General features: G+C 37.1%; 1 protein-coding gene across 2 annotated transcripts in view; it reads right to left on the bottom strand.

Annotated features, from left to right (window-relative positions):
- glrba (glycine receptor, beta a) overlaps positions 1 to 24346 on the bottom strand; it is a 31085-nt gene extending 6739 nt beyond the window's left edge. The window contains exons 1-10 of one of the 2 annotated variants that reach the window (XR_008644565.2): positions 24230 to 24346; positions 18507 to 18623; positions 17906 to 18012; positions 13428 to 13495; positions 13114 to 13340; positions 9628 to 9710; positions 9401 to 9541; positions 2049 to 2201; positions 961 to 1031; positions 661 to 809 (exon numbers count right to left, since the gene is read on the bottom strand). Coding sequence is in view for 1 of the 2 variants with exons in the window: in XM_055205504.2 (XP_055061479.1) it covers positions 661 to 809; positions 2049 to 2201; positions 9401 to 9541; positions 9628 to 9710; positions 13114 to 13340; positions 13428 to 13495; positions 17906 to 18012; positions 18507 to 18623; positions 24230 to 24237 (1053 nt within the window). In the remaining variant the exon portion in view is untranslated. The remainder of the gene's footprint in view (positions 1 to 660; positions 810 to 960; positions 1032 to 2048; positions 2202 to 9400; positions 9542 to 9627; positions 9711 to 13113; positions 13341 to 13427; positions 13496 to 17905; positions 18013 to 18506; positions 18624 to 24229) is intronic. The other variant, XM_055205504.2, reaches the window with a different exon arrangement.
- Positions 24347 to 25898: the final 1552 nt, after the last annotated feature.

Raw genomic sequence — 25898 nt, 5'->3', positions numbered from 1 at the left:
TCTTCCCTGCCACAGAAAACCACCACAGGTTTATCAATGCCATCAAAAGTACTATTTTGTTTTTGTTTGTTTGTTGATCACGAAGTACAAAGTAGATGAGGAAACTAGGATTCCGTGTGTATTCAACGTGTCGCCATTGTTGTTTACAATGCGTGGAATCAATCTGTGATTTGTTGAGTGGATTTATTGCATTCTGCAGAGAAGGAGGACTTGTGTTTTTTGCAATTTGGGAAAAAAGGTAAAAAAGATGACAGAATAACACTGCGGATATCGGACTTTGCATAAAATGAAAAACGTACTTTTTCTTTTTAATACTGACCAGATACAATACTGATTTTGGCAGTATTTTTTTAAATGACATTTATCGTGTTTTAGAACCAAACTCTTCAAATACAACCTTATTGTAAAGTGTTACCAAATCCTTGGTTGTGTTCGACCCAGTGTCGAAAACCCAAACATGTTGGGTTATAGTTTTAACTTAAAATACTGGGTTGTTTGAACCCATTGTTGGGTCAAATATAAACATTTTCTGTGTTAATTTAACCCAACAACTGGGTTTGTCAATTTTTGACCCAATGCTGAGTTGAAAACATCCAGCATATTGCACAAAACAATCTACAAACACAAAATAAAATATTTATGTAAAATGCATAGAACTACCTGAACCACAGCATACTCCACAAGCGAGGCAAAACCATAGAGCAAACAGGCAATCATCCAGATATCAATGGCCTTTACGTAGGAGACCTTAGGAAGCTCGGATGCTAGAGACATACTCTCAGATGAGAGCGACAGAACAGATAAAATACCTGAAGAAAAGAAGAGAAATGCAAAATTGCATACCCACATATTGTATCATAAATCTTAGCACCATGCCAGAACAGATACCTTGAGATTCATCTCACTTAGCAAACACATATTAAGCACCAACTGTAGGAATTCTTTAATGGTAAAACTAACCTGAGAGTGACAGGCATCCGTGCAATGGACAGATGAAGAAATGAGTAAAAGGAATGAAGGAGAGGTGGAGCCTATGAGAGGAGGAATTTGAGAGGAAAGAAATGAGAGGACAAGTGGGTCGGATCTCAGGTGAGCATGATTGAAATATGGACACATGCTTTCCCTTTTTTTTTAATGTTTGGATTCCCTTTTGTCTTACTCCCCATTTTGTGTCTAGATGCAATTTTTATCCATATAAAAAAAATTCAAACAATTTTAGATAATTAAAAAAAAAAACATTAGGAAGATGTTAAAGTAACACTATGTAGTTTTTTTTACCTTTAAATGATGTATCTAAAATTATTTCAGTGATAGAACAACTTTTAACTGGACAAAATGTACTGTTGCTGCAACCTGAGCAGCCTCCTAGCTGCTACAAGCACACTCTGAAAGTGGCGGTGGAGGGTAGAGCACACAGCCCCGCCCCTCCCCCTTCCTGCAGAAGAGTGTCTGATACAAGGCACTGTTGCGCTTTTCAACCACATGGGGGAGCTATAAGTCATTTTTACATGGAAACTACATAGTGTTGCTTTAAGTACATTATATTTGACTTCATTCATTTATATTTAAAATCAAAACCAGAAGTGACCAATAAGAATCAAGTATTTTTAGAGGTTCCTTTGTGATATGCAATGGATTGAAGAAACAGCATGAGAAGACTGTCTGCCTGCGAATCAGTTTACTATATTACAGTTTTTGCTGATTTTCGGCAGGTTTTAGAGAGGGGTATTGATTAAGTTATGTACCCTTTACAACTCCAACTAATTAGTTGCTTATTTTTTTAATAGACAACTGCCCATTTAATTTGATTATTTTTCTAGTTCAGTACAGTTATGTCAGTTTCTTGACAAACTACTCCTAAGCCACTATAAAATGCCTTACAAAAGCATTAAATGGGCAATTAAAGCAAGACTGAGCTGTACCATCTTGATATTGGTCATAAAACACAACACTGCAGTTCCAGTCCCAGCCCAGCTAATGTGTGTAGTGAGTTTTGTTTGGCCATCAGTTCTGCGTCTTCTCCGTATGATGGTGAAGGGTATACTGACCTAAAGGCACACGGGCCGCACTGGCGTCAGGGTTGATCCAAAAGGACAGCCATGACAGGACGACAATGAGAAGAGTGGGAGCATAGACACCCATCATATAAAATCCCACCTGCCTCCTCAGAGTAAAGATTACTTCTACACATGTGTAATAACCTACAGAGAGAGAAAAAAGAGAGGAGGACCGAGTGAATACATTGGAGATTCATGATATTATACTTTTTCCACGGATACCAATAGCCAGTTATTCAGACTGATATCTGTCGATGCAGATACCGACAGTTTGATCGTATATGAACTTGCATTAACTAAATTCTGAAGATAAAATGTTATTCATTCATATAATGACCATTAAAAGTGCAATGTTTAGATTTCAGCAGCATCTAGCTGTGAGATTATGAATTGCAACCAACAGCTCAGTCCAAATGCATAGAGAAGCTTCAGTAGTCACCATAGGACAAACATGTTGTTGTCTAAGACAAAATACAGTAGTGACAAAACGCGCTCGACACTCGTTTATTCAGTTAGGGCTACTGTAGAAACATGGCGGCACAAAATGGCATCTTCCATGTAAGGGGACCCGAATTGTATGGAGATAAAAACGGCTCATTCTAAGGTAATAAACACATAACAGTTCATTTTGTAAGGTCTTTATACACCACTGATAATATGGTTATGCATATAGTATTGCTTTTCTGTCATTAGATGCTTCTACAAGTTACACACTGCACCTTTAATATTGAACATTTAACTAGTGATGTTTCTTTACATTTTCTACAGACTTCAAAATTCATTGCAGATTAAATGTCTGTTCTTCGGCTTGGATTTTGTGAAACCATTTTCTAAATTAACGCGACGTATAGTGCACTGCGACTTATATGTGTTATTTTGCCTTATTGACGCATTTTTAAATGATGTGGCTTATACTCCAGTGCGGCTTGTATTCCGGAAAATACGGTAATTGTTTGAAAAAATGACTTTCTGTGATGCATAGGAAATTTACTTTTAGACATAGCTGACAAATGAAATGAATTAGTGTCTAAAAGTCCACAATTGCCTATTGCTAAAGAAACATACAGTACAAAACTGTATTTTATATCAACAAATTCTTAGTTCAGTGCTCACATATACTGTATGTGTGTAGATCTGAAGATTCCCTAAGAGGAGCTCATCTGTCTCCTGGGGTCACTTTTAAATCTCAGTTGAATACTGAACATCTGCCAAACACATAAACAACTACCACAAAACAAAAACTGCCACACTTAATTAATCAGCTCTAATTCACCACATGAAATCAAGCGCTAACGAACACATTAAGCCCCAGATTTTTACAGTCTTTCATATGAACATGCTGTGCACGACTATAAAACATCCCTGTAAGGAGACTTCAGTGAATGGTGGCCGTTTATCTCCATACAGAAACCTAGACAAATTTCGAGATAACAAGGGGTTTTGCTCATTGTTGCAGGTGCATTTCTGGGTAAACACTCAAAAATGACAGCAGGATGACAAATTATCCAGCAGGCTGTCAGAAGATGTTTCTTACTGTAAGTCGCCTATTTGCACACAAGTATCTCAAACAATATTTACAGGTAGAAGATGAGTGGGAGTAACTCAATTGATTGAACAGCAAGTACTGGCAAAATTGATGACACCTGTCACATATGGACACCTGATTTATTAGCCTTAAAGAAACAGCTTATCCAAATCCTTATCCCATCCCAGATATACAGTATATGAGCTCCTTTCCTCATACATGATCAAGTCCCATATGCTTAAATGGAGGAAGGCTGATATCTCTTGAAATACTGCCAAAAGTCACAATAAAACAAAATATGTCTCACCAACAATTAAACCTGACAAAGAACTGTACCATAAATACGCTTTCTTAATCCTTTAAAATTTCAGTGTACCGTGGGAGGGATACTGCATTATTTGACAGAAAATACATCAAATACAACAACTAAAAAAAAAGCTTAACATATCACATATCTTTGGAAAGCTGAAATTCTTGTGATTCGAATGATGTAAACTGTTTTCAGATACAATCAAGACACCAGGTACAATTTGTGTCCTTTTTAGGCCTTTTTTAGCCTTTTTCACATTTTTTTGTTTGCACTATAAAAATGCTGTGGACCCTGTTGTACACAAACGTGGACAATTACACTGCTTCATGTTCAAAGAAAATTATTTGGTTATTATATTTGGTTATTATTGGTTCTACTTATCCCCAAATAGCTGGAAGAAATCTAAAATGCCAGCCAAACCAAAGCTAGGGTCTTAGAAGGTTAAGCCTAAATTATGCTAAAACCAGGTACACACTGTCAAATACCTCACAACCTTCTTGTGCATAGCCCATCTCACAGATAATCATAAGTCTTTAACAATAGATCACTGGCTCTTTATATTGCAAGGTGGCGCTTCTATTCTGGCTAGAACAGCCATTTTGAGCACTGCAATTTTCCTTTTCACAGTAATATCATTTTGCATCATGTTAATGTTTATTATCTCTGGTTTTACCCAATCAGAGCTCAACCTCTGACTTACTCATAAGCCCACATTATCATCAGCAAAATATCATACCCTGGATTTTTGTCATGTAGCACATCATGCCATAAGCTATGTACAGTATAGCTGCATTACCATAAAACAGTTTGAGGGACTATTAAGGCCGGGCTGCAAATGATCTTCTTATTGTCTGTTGGTGATGTGATCATTTGTTTGATCATTTATGCTAGCATGTACGTGTATGTGTGTGATTACTTACTGTAAAGGAAATTCAATCTATGTTTATGTGATTTTGGTTAGTTTGGTGACTCCGACATGACTTTGTTATCTTACATAAGTAAATATTGTATTGTATAAGAGATTTGTGCAGGGGAAATACACCTCAGTTCTTGCAAAAATATACACTATATTTAAGATACTGTATGAGTATGTGGGTGATTCTCGCGAAATTAGACTTACGAAACATTTTCATAAAAAAGTAAATGCTATCAAAATGAGAAGCATACAGTTACAAACATCTCTTCATGTACTATTTTCCACATGATTTCAAATGACATCATACAAACCAATTTTGTTGTTTTTTCCACATTTAAGTTGAAGATTTTCATTAGCGCAACGTGTCCATGATTGGATTTGGGTTCTTTGACATGGAAATACTTATAATTTAAAAAATCTAAAAAATAAAAAGCTTCAGTGCATATTATACTATAAACATTTACAGTAAAGAAACATGTGGTATTTGGTGATCAGGTAAATGTAGATTGTAGAGACAATAGTAAAGAATATAAATGTGTCCAAGACCAATTTTCTCATCCTCCGCAACAATTTTCAATCATTGTTTAAGCCCTCAAGGAACATTTTCAAAAAAAAAATTTTTGGAAGGGACATAATTGACTGTGACACTCAAGATGGCTACCAGGTAAGCAGTTTTTATTTTTTCTCTCCAGATAAAAGTTTACATTTTGTTTGTCATAGTAGGTAAACAACTTTTTTGTTCTCATTACCGAAACATGAGTTTGTAAATGCGTAGATTTAATGTAATTTCATGTTGCGGTAATGATAATTTTTGATAATGATAAAAAAAGTTAATAATTCTATAGGAAATATTTTTTAAATCCTCTAAAAATAATGGTTATAGTTATATCTTATATGTGCAAAATAAATTGGTTTCAATGGTTTTTAAAAAAATCTGATGCTGGAAACCTTCTAAGTCTGGATTTCGTGAGAATCACCCATGTGTGTTTATCAAGAGGGTAAAACGACAGAGATAACGTACAGTAAGACGGTCATTATTGCAAAATGATGTTTTATTATTTACCATAATGATGACTACACATCAGCTGACTGTACATTATTCTACTGTATAGCTGTTAATAAATAAATAAATACATTTTTAGTTCAAATAGTTTTATGACATGCATAGAAATAAATCACTGTGGTGTGAGAGGTAAGACATAAAACTAACACAGCTATGTGAAAAATATTTTGCCTGGATTGACCAATCAGAATCAAGAATTCCTGGGAGACGTGTATCAAGGTTTAATATGCCTTCAGGTTTTTGTCTCCATGACATAGCTTACACAGGTAGGGTACATAAATCCTAAACGCACCCTATATACACAAATGAGGAGTTCAGTTGCAAAACCCTTTAGGTTATCTATGGGGTAAACTTTATGTGGTAAAAAAACGGGCTGCATCTGAAAGCTTAGGCGGCTGACTTGCTGCCTTATGAGGTAATGAGTAATGAAGGCAGCTCTAGGAAACGCTTTCGGACAGACTTCATAGAGAGCAAAATGGAATTCGCCTTGAAATATAAACAGAGCGCGCCTATGATAACTAATCCCATATTTGAAAACTACAATACTAATTTATAGCTAGAAATGTAATTAAAAGTATAAAAAGTGAAAATATAACTTTACTTGCAGTAACTTAGTTTTTATTTTATTTTTTCAAACTCGACCAGGCTAAAATTGTGGTACAGGACATGAAGCTATCTCACAAGACAGGAAGTAAACCAAACATTGGATTCGGACATGACTTGATGCCTTCCTGCTTTGGAATGCTGCCTCAGAAGCTAAAACTCTGTTAGGCTGACAAAGGATAAAAATGTAAAATATCTGTTGTTGTGCAACAAATAGTTTTTATAACCGTCTTGGAATAGATTGTCGTGAAAGATTCAGACCCACACTGCCTGTTCCATTCACAACAGGGATTAATCTGTGAAACATTTGTCTATCATCATGGCGCCCTTCTGCAGACACTTTCTCTTTTCTCAATTTTCTCAGTCTTATGCGTGGAAGATTAATGATGGCATTTACTAGCACTTCATCAAAACAGTCATAGTATGAAGCAAACCTACCTATTTACAAGGCTAAAATGACACATTTAACATAACTACACACTTGACATTGGAAACATCCTGTGGACTATATGTGGCAATATCATTATCACTAAAACATCATCATCATCAACAACACCCTGTCATTGAGCCTCAGGCTCTGACTGCAGCAGAATCATAGTATATCCAGCAACATTTATGAACAAACAAACAAAGAACAAAGAAGCCGTTTACTTCACAGTATATGCTATCAACTGCTTCTAGGAATCCGCTTGTTAAAGCAACACTATGTAGTTTCCATGTAAAAATGACCTACAGCTTCCCCATGTGGTTGAAAAGCGCAACAGTGCCTGGTATCAGACACTCTTCTGCAGTCAGGGGGAGGGGCAGGGCTGTGTTTCCTACCCTCCACCGCCACTTTCAGAGTGTGCTTGTAGCAGCTAGGAGGCTGCTCAGGTTGCAGCAACAGTAGATTTCATCCAGTTAAGAGACAAAATTTTAGAGACATTATTTAAAGGTAAAAAAACGACATAGTGTTGCTTTAAAGAGTACCTATTGTCCGATTTACGTTTTTACATTTCCTTTGGTGTGTAAGTGTGTATTAGAACATGTTAACAACAGTGGCGGCCGGTGACTTCTTTTTTCGAGGGCCCTCAATGCGAAGTTCGTCACAACATGTATGTAGCCCGTCATGTTGTGTGTGGTTCCTTTTTTTCGAAATGTGTGTTCTGCGCGTCGAGAGATCCTGTGTGCATCACGTGTCTTGTCAAAATAAGTGCCTGCTGCAGACGCGTCTAAAGGGTTTATGATAAAAGAGACGATCGCGTTTGCCTGCCAGATACTCACATAATCTCATGTGTAATCAGAGTTTACTGTTAAGGGAATGTCTTGCGTGTATTTTGTAAACGCTTCTTTTATTATAAACGGTTTTGACGCATGTGCAGTAGGCACTTATTTTGACAAAACATGTGATGCACATGGTTCACATGACGCAACAAACGCATATGTTGAAAACGCAAGCAACACACATGAAACTCCGAACACTTATTTTGATTTTGAGCCCCTCGGATGAGCAGTCACGAGCCGCCACTGGTTAACAATATGCAAAAGGCACAAACGGACTACAACAAACACAAAGATTGTAGGCAACAGTTTACTTCCTGGGATTGGTGATGTAGACAAGACAGACATTATCATAATTCATCCCACTTGAATTCACAGCCTGTAAGTTAACTCCTGTTAGCATTGCATTGTGAGCAAATCTTTTAAACATGGTAAGGAGAGTCAAATTTCAGGCTGACGCCAGAGGTATTCAGGCCAATCACAACGTACAGATTAGCTGTATGTGGAAAATAATGTGTTTTTTGAACCATAGACCACACAAACCCCCATTGTATTATACCAAATACATAAAATAACATTTTTAGCAATGAAATATGTGCACTTTAAGTCATGACGTAAGGAATGGTCCAAGCCTCTGCTCATTTCAGTAGAGGATACTATTTAAACAGCGTTTAAGGGCACTATTTATTCATATCTCAGATTTAAGCGAATAATGTATAAACTCAAAGTTTACTCTGTAGTCTCCAGACTCACAGAATCACCGACAGCAATATATTAATCATTCATAAAAAACATGTCCATGAGCCCATGTCTGGTCATCTCGGGTGTTTTTGGTAGTGTATATTAGCATGATTTTTTTGTTTCCCTATGGCATTTAGTATTTGTTTGGACAAGGGAGCGCTGCATGACGTCAGACTTAACAAGCGGATACTACTGTACTGTATGCAATGATAAAGATGTTTAATTTAGTAAATGGCACCTAGGTATTATTTCGAAAATATGTCTCTCTTTTGCATTTTTAATCTCAATTTAATTCTAAACGCTCAACAAAACACTTCTTAAAATCAAATTTGCAAATGATATCACCTCTGGGTTCCTCTGTCGAATGGCAAATTAAAATTGCATTGAGGAAACATATTCCATGCAATGTGCTCTGGTTGCATATGAAACCCTTTGGCAAATACAACTAGATCTTTCACGATGACCCACATTTTTTATATTTTCCCAGGAATACAAACTAAATACTGTAAAAGTAGTGCAGAAGTATGCTACTGTATTCCAATCCCAGCTAATGGGAATAAATTGGAGCGCTTGGGAACAGAAACAGAGGAATGGATCAGGTGTGCAGGGCTTGATCAGGGAGTATAAGATGTTCAGTCATGCAATACTTCATAACTGCAACATTTAGTTTGTTCCTAGGGTTCAATGTCAGGTTTCTGGCTCTAAGGATGGAGCCATTCTACCAAGCTACCCATCTGAGAAGTATTGATTTATTCAACTCTGAATCAGGAGCGTAACAGCTGTATGAGGTCAGCATTTTCTTGTGTGTGTGTGATTCTCTTAAGCCACTGGTCTGCTGAAAAGTATGTTGCACTTCGATTTTCCCTCGCTTTTTAAAGAAGTATTGAAATATTAGTGTACATTTAAAGACAGAGTCAATCTATACCTGTTCCCGGGTAGAACTTAGTGCAGTTTCCGTACGTAATGTCCTCTTGCTTCACATCAAATTGCGGCAAAGCTATTTCGTCCATCTGAACTGGGTCCCCAGACTGCCACATAAACATCAGGTCCTTTGTGGTGTAGCCAACTGTGTGCAGACACAAAACATACAACATTAAGATGATTGCATTAACTTGTGTGTGCTTGTGTGTTACAAATGGTGCATTTACTAACAGCTCTCTAATTGTATCTTGCAGAGTTGTGTGTCCATAGGAAAGAGCGTTAGATCCAGAGGGCAAGATAGCGTGACGGACAATCTGAAAAACAGAGAGAAAAAAAAATCACACATTAAATCTTTAAATAAAATTTTTGGTGTGTTTATTAAAAACACTGATAATAAAATCTGTTAAATAAATAATTTCATTTATTACATGGCTCACTGGAATGCTTGATTCTGATTGGCCAGTGGGACATTTGCAGGTTTGTTATTCCCAGTTAGTTGCCTCTCTAAAATGCTAAATTTTGTCGCGACATTCCAAGGTTCATTCTTTTCAGATAACTACCACTCAAAATTACACAAAATTAAATATAAATATGTCTTTTAATAACATATATGACATTATATTTACAAATGACTAAACCAAATAGACCCCTTAAAATTTTGTAAACATTGCAACGTCTCCGGGTGGGCGGGGCTTAGCTGGAGGCAAAAAGAGCCGTGGAGGCAATGTTGACAAGCGTAAACTACACTCTTAGTGTTAATTTTTTACACATAATTGTGTGGTAAGCTTTTAACACATTATGTGTAATTTTAACACATTATGTGTCATTTTGTGTTGATTTTGTGTTACATTATAACACATGTTGTGTTAAAAGTAACACAAAATGTGTTGTTTCAATAATAACACAGAGATGGGTGGATTCTGGGACAACGCATTTAGTGTGTTGTCCCAGAATTAACACTAATGTGTTGTTTTTAACACATTCGTTCTAAGAGTGTAGCACTTTTTAGGGGGGATTTATTAAACATGGATGTAGAAGAAGATTAGGAACTGTCCGAATATGTACAGTCACTGATTCTGCGAGACCTATTTTGTAAATTAACTCTCGTGATTTTAACTATTTCCTAGACAGCATATGAATTAATTTTGTCATGGCTAATTGTCTAATGTAACCTATCGCTGGGATAACTATGATTAGCAATGTGGATTATTTTAAGAGACCATTCAAAAGATAGCACACACATCTATCGCTGTATGTTAGTTTAACATTTAAGCTAAACAATAGTGCTGAAGGTTGGCGACTTTTCACCTATAAAACAGAAACTTGCTGATTTGTACTAAATAAAACCAGCACACCAGTACATATGCATTAATTATTTTACCTGATATGAAGTGTGCACTGCAAACACAATCATTATTTATTATCGTCTCCGTCCGTACGGTTTTGCATTCAACCACAATTGTAGTCTTGATTTCTATGAAGGAATGTCTGCTGGGATCCGGTAAAACTTTAGTTTTGAACCAAAAGTGTTGTTCCTTCTTTTCTGGCAGCCAAAAACACAACATTTTAAAGTCAAAACCTCAAACTTTTAACTTTTTTTGCCTCCAGCTAGAGCGTTGACATCACAGTGATGTAGGCGATTAAGGGGTCTATAGTGTGTTTATGAAAGTCTTGTCTTATCTTAAAGGTCCTATTCTTTTCTGTGTTTTGAAGCTTTGATTGTGTTAACAGTGCGCAATATAACGTGTTCATGTTTCACGTGTAAAAAAATGCTGTATTTTTCCACAAAATTCAAAGCAGGAAGTAGAGGGCTGTAGTCCAAACCGGCTGTAGGCTTTGAAAGGCGAATTCTGTTAAAGAAAATATATCGACTGGCAGTGAACTTTGAGCTTTATAATTTTACAGGTATTATGTATGCTATTAAAGCAACATTACACACTAACCAGGGTTTAAAAAATGGGACCTTTAAAACCGCAAGTAATGCGTTTTCCTCACAGAAGGTCTGTATTCGTTAAAAATGAGCTAATAAAATATTTCAAATCAATATTTAATGTTTCTTACCTTACTTATGAGGTTAATAGCTGTGTAATAAGCGGGATAATTTACAGGCAGCCGGTTGCTATCGCGAAAAAGCCCTTTCAGTGTGACACAAGACCCTCGCTGTGCGTCGTGTCCTGATCACATACGATAACAACCTGCTGCCTATACGTTATTCTGCATTATGCATTACGGAGCAGTAACTTGCATATTTGTGGAATTATTAAAATAAAATAGGAATAAAGAAATGCAAGAACATACATACTATTCTAAGACACAATTTAAACATGCTTTTAGAACATGTATGTTTTCTATAGTAATTACATAGCCGTATGCCTTTATTGCATCTATAACTGACTGACAGCAACTTCCACCACATGCACACATTTGCAGAGTTTAGAACAGACAGATTGTGTGTATCGGAGGGTATGTGAACAGAGGACAAATACACACACACACACACACACACACACACACACACACAGCAAGGTTCATTAGTCCTGGTTGCATGTAGAGCATCAGTAGCAGATGATGATGACGATGATGAGAGAGATTGAGAGAGAGAGAGCGAGGGATGGAGAGAGAAAGTGAGAGAGGGTTGGAGAGAAAAAGAGAGCGTAAGGGGGTGTATGGTGGGGGTCTCACCCTAAGGCTCACAAGCAAACGGCAAAGCTAAGATCTGGAATATTCTCATCTGCCACAAGAACCGTTTAGTTTTATCAAATACCCACAATGCTATACGGCAAGACTACAGATGAACAATAGTCATAACAAAGACAAAAATATCTTTTTTTCTTTCTTTATCATATTTTTTGGCAAAGCATGGGTAAGAAAGACTTGATTTTATATCTGTAAAATAAACTTCTGGGCCAAAAATAACATAAAACAGAGATGATTATAATGAAACATTTAACACACACTTTTATGCTTTTGTGATTTTACATCATAAACAATTTTGCAGTGTCCAGTCCACTCTTTGAATACAAATACCATCTACAGTAAATCTAATTTGGATCAACTTACATTAACCATTCTGTAAATAACACTTCACTGATGTTCTCTGATTTATTACACTTTAAAACTAAATTTCTAGGGGTTGTAGAGCGCAAAATATAAAGTATATATTAATATAGAATAGATATAAAATCTAAAATCTATTTAGTGCTTTACTCAACATTTATTTTCATTTTGCAACCTACTCAAATAGGTATAATCTATCCCGGGACCCACCGACATTTTAAAATAGACATATGAGAAAAATGCATATTTCACCTCATTTAAAACCAAGCAGTTTTTATTTTCCTTGTCAGTTGAATAAATGAAAAATTTGAAATATCAAAATAATTTATGCTATATCATATCAAAATCATTGTCACTGCTAGTCATAAATTGGACTTAACAGTTTTTTGTATCATTCACCACAATAACAAAGCGCGACCCACCTTATCCCACTGTGCAACCCACAAGGAGTTTGAAAACTACTGCACTAACCTGCACTGCTATTGTGCGTTCATCGCATTAATTGCCTTGCAACAAATAAAATGTAAAGCTTACGAATGCAACGCTTTAGCGAAAGAGAAATTAGAGAGATTTGTTTTTAGAACTGCTGGATAAAAGCAACATCACAAATTGCTAACCCTTCCCCAAACCTGTGAGATGTTTGACAGTGGCTTACAGTACCTCATGCTAATGAGGACGTCTCCATTACGGAAGATGAAGAGGAGTATGTTGTCCTGGGTAACATCATGAAAATTAGCATTTTTTTCATTGGCGAAAAACAGATCTGGCTTCCAAAGGCACTGGAACATTTTCGGATCAACAGTCAATGCATCCGACTTAAAATCTGCGGGTAACCGCAATCGTGGGTCATTCCAGCGCTGACGCAGGAATATATTGATACGGTAATCCTAGAATAAAGCACATACACAAATATTAGTATAGTGTAACATTATTAAATAAGCTAATTACAACAACAAAATGAGTTTTGCTCTAACCATTGTGGTCTCCTGGATTGAGCCAAAGCTGTTGATGAAGATGTTCACCTTATCCTCCACTGGGATACCTACGAACACATGATAGCACCCCTTGTGAAAAATATGATTATGGTCATCAACCATATGCGTGGGATACAGGCTGTGTGCTTTTCTCAGATTGTTGCAGTGCAAAACAAATGCGTGTGATACTCTGCAAATGTTAGTTTATCCTGTGCTCGGCTGGATGCAAGAAAAGGGACTTTGGAGGAAGCTCGTTGATCTAATAGTTTCTCTCTGACACATTCTTATCCCAGTGGGATCAAAATGACACATTATGGATCCACAGGGTCCAAAGGATCCTTTGCAGCACAATGGAGGAGAACTTCCAATTACGCTATACAATACAAACTCGACTGTGCTCTGATGCTGTGACTACATTATCATTATAATGAAGTCATCTACTAGGTTATTTGTGACTTCTCAAAAATACAAGGGTCTAATTTTAAACTTGCTCTTTCATCTCGCTAGAGGTCTAAGAGGTTTGACTATAACGGAGAAAACATGAAAATAGTTTACCTACTGTACCGTACACTATTATAACTAGATTTGTGTTTCCCGAAGGAAACAGCAGTGCTTGCAAGGTTGTGAAAGAATAGTGGTGAAGTTTAAGGAATAGATTCTGCGTTGATTAAATACTGCATCAGAGCGATTTCGCTGTTGTCATGACAGCAAACGTTTCTGTCTCCTGCACACAGGAATCAACACAAAGTCGCTATGCTGTGGAAAAGAGGCTATTAGCGATTGTATATGTTCTGTATCCAAGTCAAGACTTAACACAATTCAGAATCCAGATAGATGTAGGAAAGTTGTCCAATCGCAAAGCAGAAACTATGATGATGATGGTTGTTGGTTACATTTGGAATACTGAACTACATCAGTTAAAGTAATAGCAAGATTTTCATCTTAAACTTCAACTTTTCTTAGATTTTATAATAAAATATTTCAAGTTTAAAGTTTACAGTAAGCGAAATCAGTTTGTAAGACTGTAATTATCTACAAAAGACATTTTAAATGTGCCTTATAAAAGGTTTGTGATCATTTACGTGAAGAAAGTTTAATACTCTCATACCAGAATGTTTGAGAAATAACACCTGGCAAGCACTGTATTAAAAAACTATGAATTGGACCATTTGACACTGGGAAATCTGCTTCAGTGTCATCTGGTATTAAACAGCTTAATTTAAAGTCCCACTTTGGGGAAAATCAGGTTTTTATTGTTGTTTATATGGGTGATTCTCACGAAACCATTGAAACACCACGGCACTAATGATTTTAGCTTTAAAATGTGTAATAAAGTAACATTAAAAAGCATCAGAATTAACACAATACTGTGTTCTACCTTGCACAATGTGTGATTTCAACATAAGAATTTATAATTGTAAATTTTATCTCATTTTCTGCTGAAATTCTCATTACCGCAATGTGTCCGGCTGTGTTTGAACATGCGTTATGTTGTAATTTAATCAAATTAACACAAAAATATGAAGAAAAAAAATAAATGGATGTTTTGCTAGACTACTTTAGATGACAGAAAAAATATTTACTGAATATTCATAATAATAATGAAGAAAAATTAGGAAAATCAAGTGTCCATGCCTGATGTTCTCATCCTCCGCAACACTTTTTGAGAAAAGTTTAATCACACATACAGAATTTTAATAAAATTAATTATGATTTTGATTGACCAATCACATGGACCAGATACTTCAAGATGGCTACCAGGTAAGATCATTTTTTTACAGTTAATTTTAAATATTGTCTTGTCAGAATGCTTACACGACATTTTGATTATCATTACCGCAACAGATGCTTATTAAATGTTAATTTAATTAATAGAAGCATAATACTTTGATTTTAAATGCATGTGCAGAATCTCCAAATTATGTTCTTTCTGGTTCGTCATGTCATTTTGATTATATGTCATTGTTGATGTTTTCTGACTGTTGCGGTAATGAGATTTTTTAGGACAAATTTTTTTAATTATGTTAGAAAAAGTGTTAAATGATAAGTAAAAGCTTTTAAATTAATGTTCCCATTTACTCCAGACTTTGTTTTTCAATGTCTGGTGGGAAAAAAAGTAAATTTAAGCAATTTTTACATTTTCATGCTTGACATTTTTAAAACCAAGTTTTCGTGAGAATCACCCATATGCAGTGGTGACCGGTGACTTCTTTTTTGAGAGCGCACGATGCAAAGCTCGTCAAAACATGCATGTAGCCCATCATATATGTCGCTTGTCATGTCAAAATATATGCATCACGCGTCATGTCAAAATAAGTGCCTGCTGCAGATGCTTCGAAGGGGTTTATGATAAAAGAGACACTCACGTTAATCTCATGTGGAATCAGAGTTTAGTGTTAAGTTAGTGTCTTTTTCTGAACCTGAGCGTCTCTTTTATCATAAACCCTTTTGACGCGTGTGCAGCAGGCACTTATTTTGACATGACACATGATGCACATAGGTTCACACATGACACACCGAACACATATTTTAACATGACAAGCCACACAAGACACTCCGAACACATATTTTGAAGTGGTGCCCCTCGAAAAAGAAGTCACTGGCCACCACTGTTTATATGTCTTAGTGGTGTTTTTAATATTTAACATTAAAATTGGAGACAGTCTCATTCCTGCAGTTTAAAATTGCCTTGGTTTCCAACATCACAAACATGTAACCAATCATATCAACACAGCTGAATGCGTGGATCAGCACTGCTGCTTCTGTGCTGCTAACACATTCAGGGTGAGTGCTATAACCTGTTAACATCAGAGCAAAAGAGTGGAGATGGAGACTAATTCGCATATTAATATCTATGGTCCGAGCTGTGCGATGGAATAGAGGCGGGAACTAATTTGAATGTTCATAGATTGGCATATACTAAACGAGGCAAGGGTGTAGAGTAATATTAATGGGGTCGTATTACGATTTTAAGATGTAAAATAAGTCTTTGGTGTCCCCAGAGTGCATATGTGAAGTTTTATTTTAGCTCAAAATACCCCACAGATAATTTATTATAAGATGGTAAAATTGCCACTTTTAGGTGCAAGCAAAAATGTGCCGTTTTTGGGTGTGTCCTTTAAAATGCGAAATGAGCTGATGACATGCAAACATTGATCGCCGTGATGGTGGTTTGTTGAAATTGAAACTCAATTGTGCTGTCAACAATTTTTTTTCTCTCTTTCTCTTTGCACTAAATGGCAGTGCTGTGGTTGGATAGTGCACACTCTCAGAAATAAAGGTGCAAAAGTTGTCACTTGGACAGTACCCTTTTAAAAAGGTACACCTTGGTACCCAAAGAGTGCATATTAGTACTTCAAATATACATATTGGCAGTTCAAAGATACATATTTGTACCTAAATCGTACATATTATGACCTTTTTTAAAGGGTACTGCCCCAGTGACAGCTTTGTACCTTTATTTTTGACAGGGCCGAGTAACCTACATCACAAAACAGGCAAAATCTGAACAACCTCATTTTTCAAATTTTCTAGGTTGGTAGAAGCATTAGGGACCCAATTATAACACTTAAACATGAAAAAAGTCAGATTTCCCCCTACGACCCCTTTAAAGCGCCTTTAAAGCATTAAGAAAAAGAACTTTTACATATGCTATTATCAGAGGTGTATAATACTTAAGTAGTTAAGTTACATTTTCCAAGCATCTATGCTTTATCAGAGTGTTTGTCTTGGGAAAAAATTTACTTTTCTATACTAAAAAGGTTCACTACATTCTAAAGCATAAAATCATACTATGTATTCATTATATATTGCATATTAAAATTGATTTAATGCCTAATTACATTTCTTACTTTCTTGAGTAAAAGTACGAAAAAAAATTTACTTAAGTAAAAGTACAAAAAATTACTAGATGTTTAATGTACTTAAATATTAAATATAAACCAAAAACTTGAAATTATGAAATGTAGTGGAGTAAAAATTATGATAATATGTTTTGGAATGTTTGTTCTCCAAAGAAAAACACTAATAATACGAATAATTGAAAATGTACTTTTATGTAGAAAGTAAAAATACTTAAGTACTACTATACAACTCTGGCTATTATGATGCTTAAAGATGAGCTTTAACTGATACAATTTTTGACTTCAGGGTGACTTTAAAAGTATGAATAATATTTTGTGTTTCCACATAACTTGTACAAGCTCAGGAAAAGGATACAAAAGATTTCACTGGGGTGGCACCCTTTTAAAAAGTACTTTTTTGGGTGCATATTAGTGCCTAAAATGTATATATTGGTACCTCACAGGTACATATGTGTACCTAAATGGTACATATTAGGAATTACCATTACCATACCAGTGACAGCTTTTGTACTTTCATTTCTGACAGTATAAGTGTATTTAACTTTTTATGTAACTCTCATTTTTGTTTAGCGAAAAGAAAAGAAGGTATACCCTGGTAATGCTCTGAAGTCTCACCTTTGAAGTTCGGTCGTATTCGTGAATCGTAGGTCATCAGCAGGCGATTTAAAATGTTGCTCGTGGAGTTGCCTGGTACTCGGTCTAGATCTTCTGCTGATAACTGACTGGCAATGATAAAAGAGACACACACTGCACTGGCAATATACTGTAACACTTAGCAAAGTTGTGTTTTAATACTTCTTGCCCTCACATAAAAAGCAAATTTTCACTCAAATAATATCACTTAAACATAAAATAGCTGCTCTGAGAACATATAGCTTAATGTTTCAAGGTAAATTTTTGTGTGCTAACCAAGCACTGTGAATAGTCATCTGAGTTCAGTTAAAGAAGGAAGCGCTTGTGCTTAGTAATACAGAGATATGCCATGACATTTGCTAACATGTAGTACTGTGTGATGCAAAAAAGACAGCTGATAACAGACTTATAGATGTATGCAATCAGATAGATCCCATTATTTATAGCCAGATTTTCACTCTGCTTAATAGCACTGTAATTCTCCATGACTGACAACCTCACGTCCTTGGCCATCTTAAAGGATTATGCTCACACATACCTATGTGTGTATATGCAAGTTTGAGTTACTGCCTTGGTGACTTACGAGGGACAGATGACTTGTTTGCCCTTTTTCCCTTTCTTGGGTTTGCCTCCTTCTTCTGAGGAGAACTGTACCAGCAGCATCAACAAGATCAAGCCCTTAAGAACCATATCTGCACACCTGCATTACACACACATACAAAGTAGTCAGCAAAAATACTATCGTAAAACAGATTTATATCAAAACTTTAGACTCACAAGAGTACCAAACCTTCTTTTAGTTTATTTAAACATCATATATTCCAATCTCAGGCCCAGAGTACCAGCTGGGCAATATATCACAATTTAATTCTACTTACTAACATTAAGTCTAAAGGGATATTTCAGCCAAAAATTAAAATTACCCTATGATTTACTAGCGTACGAGACGTAGTGGAGATGAGACAGTTGTCATATGCCGGAAACGCACTCTCCCGTGAATGCGTGCTGATTGTTGCCAAAGGGCTAGTTATTTAAGTTTGTTAAGTTTTAAATATTGATATTTTCTCAAAAGGCCTTTATTAACCCCCTGGAGCCGTGTGGATTACTTCTGTGAAGGATAGATGGAATTCAAATCAGAAGCATCATTTACTAACATTAGAAAGCCTAGACATTTTCTAATATAACTCAGATTGTGTTTGTCTGAAAAAAGATAATCATATATACTGAGGATGGCTTGAGGGTGAGTAATCATGGTGTAATTTTCATTTTTTCCTAAACTATCCCTTTAAAGGTGCAGTGTGTACATTTTAGCAGCATCTAGTGGTGAGGTTGCGAATTGCAACCAACGGCTCAGTCCACTGCTCACCCATCACTTTTGAAGCACATACAAAAGCTACGATAGCCGCCACGGGTAAAATGTCATCGTCGGAGACAACTTAGTAAAAAAAGTTTGTCCGTTAAGGGCTTCTGTAGAAACATGGCGGCACAAAATGGCGACTTTCACGTAAGAGAAAAAATTACACACTGCACCTTTAAAGGTGCAGTTTGTAAATTTTATCAACATCTAGTGGTGAGGCTGTGAATTGCAACCAACGGCTAAGTCCACTGCTCACCCATCACTTTTGAAACGCATAGAGAAGCTACGATAGCCACCACCGGGAAAATGTCATCTTCGGAGACAACTTAGTAAAAAAGTTTGTCCATTAAGGGCTTCTGTAGAAACATGGCGGCACAAAATTTCACAAAATAGACTTTCACGTAAGAGATCCTTTTAAAAATTACACACTGCACCTTTAAAGGTGGTGTGTACGTTTTAGCGCCATCTAATGGTGAGATTGCAAATTGCAACCAACAGCTCACCCCTCAATTTCAAAGCGCATTTGGTAGCCGCCACAGGACACACATGTTGTCGTCTGAGACAACGTAGGGACGAAGCCAAGGGGCAACTTTCCGGACTCTGTCGTGCCAACACGAAAGTGACTTAAACTGCAATTCATCGACTAGCCAGTAGAGGCTGGCTCCAAAAGGGAGTCAATTTCTATAGACCCCAATGTTAAAATGGCCAACTTTACAGCATAAATAAATATGTTTACAACCTGCTACAAAAATTGTTTTTGGGCTATACAGCGAAACTCATTTGTTTAAATGACATTAAGCCTTAAAGTTCTGCATAAGTAAGGGGGTGACCGCTTGAGTGACAGGTGAATTGCCACTGCTGTCACTCCTGTCTAGGTGTGCGTGGTTTCAGCAACCAGTTAACTTAGGTCCACCCACGTCCCACTTCTTTGCCGATTTTCGGTTATCCAGGAGTGACATGCTGTCAAGATGGCTACAACAGGTTTTGCTTGCTTTGGGCTACAAAAATGCTCTTCACCAGCCTACGGGTGACATTACGGACACTACGTCCATATTTTTATAGTCTATATGTATGAAACGCGCTCTGTAGAACAGTTTGTCCATTTAGGGCTACTGTAGAAACATAATGCCGACTTTCATGTAAGGGGACCTGCGGTGTATGTAGATAAAAAACATTATAAAGTAATAAAAACCAGACAATATAGTTTTGTATATTATATTGCATTTCTGTCAAGAGATCCATCTAAGGCCTCGTACACACTGCAAACTTTCGAGAGAATGTTTCATGTTTGTACGGAACAAGACTCACTCCTGAAAATGTGATGATTGACACAGAGATAACGGTAGCAATGTTCTGCCTTCTCGCGTGCTTATCGCTCACATTTTTGACCAAAATAATTTAACAGCGTTATGTTTTGCAGTAAACCTCCTTCTTGGCATTGTGTATTGTACGCATTTGTGAGGCTGCTCCACAGCACGCCGTCTTGCAATGTTGCCAGGTCCTCGTCTATTTTTGTACTTGCATACCGCTTTGACGCTTAACCATTTATGGCTTTTGCCTCATGAAGCTTTCAAATTTTGGTGTTATTAAAGTGTGAAGATGCTGGTCCCAATATTTTGGTCTTTGAGGTAAAGCATTTGGATTTATTTCGGTTTATTATTGGATTTTTCTTGGGGGGTTTTTTGAGCAAGATCTGGCAACACTATTTAACAAACGCTCGTGCCTCGGCCATTTTCTGCACCACGCACAGAAGACTTTTTTTCCCTTCTAGGCATTTATTTTTTCAGAAGAGAGACCTGTCCATGATGCACATTTAAACACTTTGGGGCAGTTTCCCGGACCAGGATTAGCTTAATCCAGGACTAGGTCTTAGTTTAATTAGGAAATATAACTAGTTTTAACAAACATGCCTTACTAAAAACATTACCTGTGTGCATTTTGAGGTAAAACAAAGGGCCCTGATGTATTTGAAGATATGTTATGCAAGTTGTTTTCAGTTTGGAGAGCTCTTAAAAGTGTTTAAGTCTAGGACTAGTCTAATCCCTGTCCGCGAAACCGCCCATTTATTAACTACTAGTGGATCAGTTCAGTTATGTACACACTATGCAGTGTTTCTGTAAATGACGTTGTCACTACCTGCATTTTGCGGAAGTTAATTCGGTTGTAGAATGCAGTCGTCAGTCCCGTAAATAACTGAACTCTTTGGGGCGGTTTCCCGGACAGGGATTAGTTTAAGCCAGGACTAGACCTGAGTTTAATTGGGAAATATAACTAGTTTTAATAAACATACAGTACTAAAAACATTATTATGTGCATTTTGAGGCAAAACAAAGGGCACTGATGTATTTTAAGATATGTAAGTGCAAGTTGTTTTCAGTTTGGACAGCTCTTACATTTATTTTAGTCTAGGACTAGTCTAATCCCTGTCCGGGAAACCACCCCTTTGTGTACAGAACAGGATTAGCATTAAAATGTGAAGTAACAACCGAATAATATGCAGTGTGTACAGGACCTAAAAGTTACACAATGCACCTTTAAAGGTGCCAAAGAATGCATTGAAATAAAATGTTAAATTGTTCTTTGATATTTACATAGAAGGCATGTTACTTTATTAAGTTTTTACATGTCCATTTACAACCCTAGGATTTTAAATGGTCTATTTTTGCCTTAAATGAAATGGTCATGAATTATAATATTGAGCTCTGCTCTGATTGCTCTGCTCTAAGGCTCATGTCAGTAGCTCATAGTAAAAAAATTTAACAACTTTGTAATTTATTTAATGTGTAATTTTATGTTGGGGCATACATCTCAAATGTTACATCACAGTTGGTGTTATGTTGAGCCTGTATTCCAGCAGTCTTTTGAGTTGGTTTACATAAAAATGAGGAAACAAACACGTTTGAGGCTCACAATGTGTCATTACCATGTACAGAACTCTTATTCATATGCCTAGGTAAATACAGTTTTTTATTCTATGGCACCTTTAAATCACTACATTTATTTTCCGTTACCATAGGGCATGAAAGTCATATATTTATACATTTAGATATCACCCTTAAAGTGCACCTTATGATAGATTAAAACTAAAACTCATTTATTATTGAGAACAGTTCTGTCTCTACCCTGTAAAATTTTAATTGTACTGGGATTGAACAAAGAAATGTGCACATATCACATATTTCACAGTCAATATCCTTTTTTAATACTGTTCCAAGAACAGCATTTTTTTCTGTAAAAATTGATTATTTTTCTTCATAACAGTAGAACTGCTATGATTCTTGAGGTCTTCATACAATAAATTGTCAATTATCTTTATTATATGCATTATATGACATATAATATATGTAACATACATAGCTAACAGAGTTGATCAAATAGTGAGCAACAAGATAAATTCATCATTTTCTCAGAAAATCCTTTTTTGGAGGGGGATACAAATGTTTCCATTGCTAAAACGGCTGCAATCTCTCAATCTCTTATGAAATACATATGGGAAGGTTTCCCTGACAGGGTTTAAAATGCATGTTGGGGCTGGCTGTCTTCATTTAAAAACATTTTGCAGTGACATATCTTAAAATATATCAGTGACCTTTGTTGTCCCAAGATACACACCAGTATTGTTTTTTGTTAGATACGTTTGTAAAACTACTTAAATGTCCCAATATAACCAAGGTTTAGCCCTGGATGAATCTAGACACCGTCTGGGAAAACTGTCCCATAAAGTAACATTGATCCTCACATCTAAATAGTTCAGAATCAGATCTTCAGACCACGAGAATGAAATGCTGATGAATTAAGGGTAATAAACGCGTTCGCTTCAGCGACAGTGTGTAAAAACCACTCGGGACAGGATCCAACCCTCGGGATCCGCAGTGAGAACATGAGAGAAGACTCAACACACAGACTCTCAAACATGCATTCACAAACCAAGCCGCTCGTAAGTCACTTTGGAAACTTGCCAAATCACGCTGGACATGAACGCTCAACGATGGCAGCATTTAAAATATGACACTACACGCAGCCTTACCTGAGGAAAGCAGAAAGATTATTTCAGTTTTCTCCGCTTGCACGCGCGTCTATCATTGTATGTAAATCCACGGCGCACTCAGTTTCGGCCTGTCTGTGTGCGCGTGACGAGTCTGCGTGGATGTACCTGTGCCGCTGCAGTGATGCTGCCGAGCTCTCGCGTGATGAGGCGCTGTCCCGCACCGGCGTCACTTTCTCCGGCTGGGTCGAAGTTACGAAAGCAAATGATATCCTGAGCTGTGAGCTGTACTACGAACGCATTTGAACATACTGTAAGGGACGTGTGTCTTGTAATACAAAGTGTAAAACATTCACACAAGCAGCGACTCTGAATGAATGAATGAATGTCGTTTGGTGGGGGTTTAGTGGACCTCACCTCGATTCGTCCTTTCGAGTCACATTAAATTACAGCTCCTCTCTCTCTTTAACACATTTGCACCGAGAACATAGAAGTAAATGAGGGCACGGCACGGGCTGTGTATGCGCGTTTGTGAGAGAGAGACCGACAGAAAGAAAGAGAGAGAGGAAGTGGCAGGAAAGATTAATGAGCCTATGTTAGTAAGGGAATGAGAGGAGACGGAGAAAGATTCCCACACATAAACTAAAGAGGGATGAGAAAACTGAATGAATCCTTGCTCAGTATAGTGTTACATGCATGAATATACATTCAGTGCTTCGTACTGTAGGCGCGCGTAAGGCGAGGAGAAATGTGTAGCTAGAAATACAGGCGGATTGGGAATAAAGCAGTACAACTACACGAGCACGAGTGTTTGAACATTTGTGAAGCCACTGTGCTCACACAGTGTGGCAGTATGCCAGCATGCTGCAGAGGAGACGCACACAATCTCTCTCTCTCTCTCTCTCTACCCACACACATACACAGCCTGGACAGATTCAAGAGTCTTTACAAATTACAAACTTACCTCAGCATTTCAGATACAACTGGTGTAAAACGTCGTTAACTGTTCCCCTCTATCGGACACACAAGTGCGCACGCACGCGCACACACCGTGTGTTTCCATGTTTTATGTGGACTTTAATTCTGTAAAAAACTAAATAATATTACCTTTATCTAACCCTCACAGAAAACGTTCTGCATTTTCACATAATCAAATAAACATTAATTATTTAGTATTATTTATAAGCTGTTTTCCTCATGTGGACCAAAAATGTGCTCACAAGGTAAAACATTACTGGTATTACTGTGGGCACATTTGCACACAAACACTTCTTTATATTTTTGAGCTGGTTTTAATTTATTGTGTTTACTTAAACAACCCAAAAATTATACATAATGGTGCATGGTAACCCTGCTAAAAAACAATAGACACCATCACAGAAATTCTATTGGTTTTATTGGGAATTTTATTGGTTCTAATGGAATATGGCCCAAAACACAATACAGTGTATTGGTTCTAATGGTAAAAGCCAATGGTTCCTATTGGTATTTTAATGGAAACCATTCAAACTTTCTGTAATGGTTTTATTGTTTTTTTCAGCAGGGAATACAAACACTTCCCTTTCAGTCAAAATGACTGACATGCTGGCAGCAACCAAAAATTTAGTTTCTTAAATCCTGTGTTCAAAATAAAACCCAGAAATTCAAAATAAAAATTTTACTACATTAAAACTCAGTATCTGTTGGATAAGCTGGTAGCTGGTTTTAGCTGGTTTAAAGGTGGTCCTCTCAGCCTGGCAAAGCCGGTCAAGCTGGTGGGTCAGCTGGTCTTCCAGCCTGACCAGCTAAGTCCAGCTAGACCACCTTAAAAAGTGATCAAAACACAGCTAGACCAGCTTCCTAAACCGGCAAAATATGCTTATGCTGGTCTTAGCTGGATTTTTCAGTAGGGGAATTTATCCAACAGACAACTGTTACAAAGTTACTACCTCAAAATAAATGTCAGCATTGCCAACCCTGCTGAAAAAAAACAGCATAGACCATCATCATTCCCATGCTGGTTTGGTGCTGGTTTAGCTGGTGGTCACCAGCGTATCAGCACCAAAACACAACATATGCTGGTCTTGCTGGTATGAACAGCATGGGATGCTGGTGCTAGCGCTGGTATGCTGATCACCACCAGCAAAACCACCACCAAACCAGCATAGATCAGCATGGGAACCATGGCGTCCATGCTGGTAGTCACCAGCAAACCAAGACCAAAACACAACATATGCTGGTCTTGGTGCTATTTCCAGCAGGAAAGTTTAACAGTTTCTCTCTTTCCATCAGCACACAATGCAGTCTTGAACACAGGTGGCAAAGCTAAAAAACAGCGGCACAAACCTCTTAAATAATTACATTTAAAATGTAAAAATGTGACTTTCTTCATTATTACCCTGCTGAAATAAACAGCATAGACAACCATAATTCCCATGCTGGTCCATGCTGGTTTGGTGCCAAAACAAAACACTGCCGGTTCTGCTGGTATGACCAGCATGGGATGCTGGCGCCGGCACGCTGATCACCACCAGCCAAACCAGCACCAAACCAGCACGGACCAGCATGGGAATCATCTTGGTCTATGCTGGTGGTCAACACCAAACCAGCACCAAAACACAACATATGCTGGTCCTGCTGGCATGCCGTTTTTT

Source organism: Misgurnus anguillicaudatus, chromosome 3 (assembly GCF_027580225.2).
Source record: "Misgurnus anguillicaudatus chromosome 3, ASM2758022v2, whole genome shotgun sequence".
Classification (NCBI taxonomy): domain Eukaryota; kingdom Metazoa; phylum Chordata; class Actinopteri; order Cypriniformes; family Cobitidae; genus Misgurnus; species Misgurnus anguillicaudatus.
This window is presented reverse-complemented; position numbering and strand designations above follow the sequence as displayed.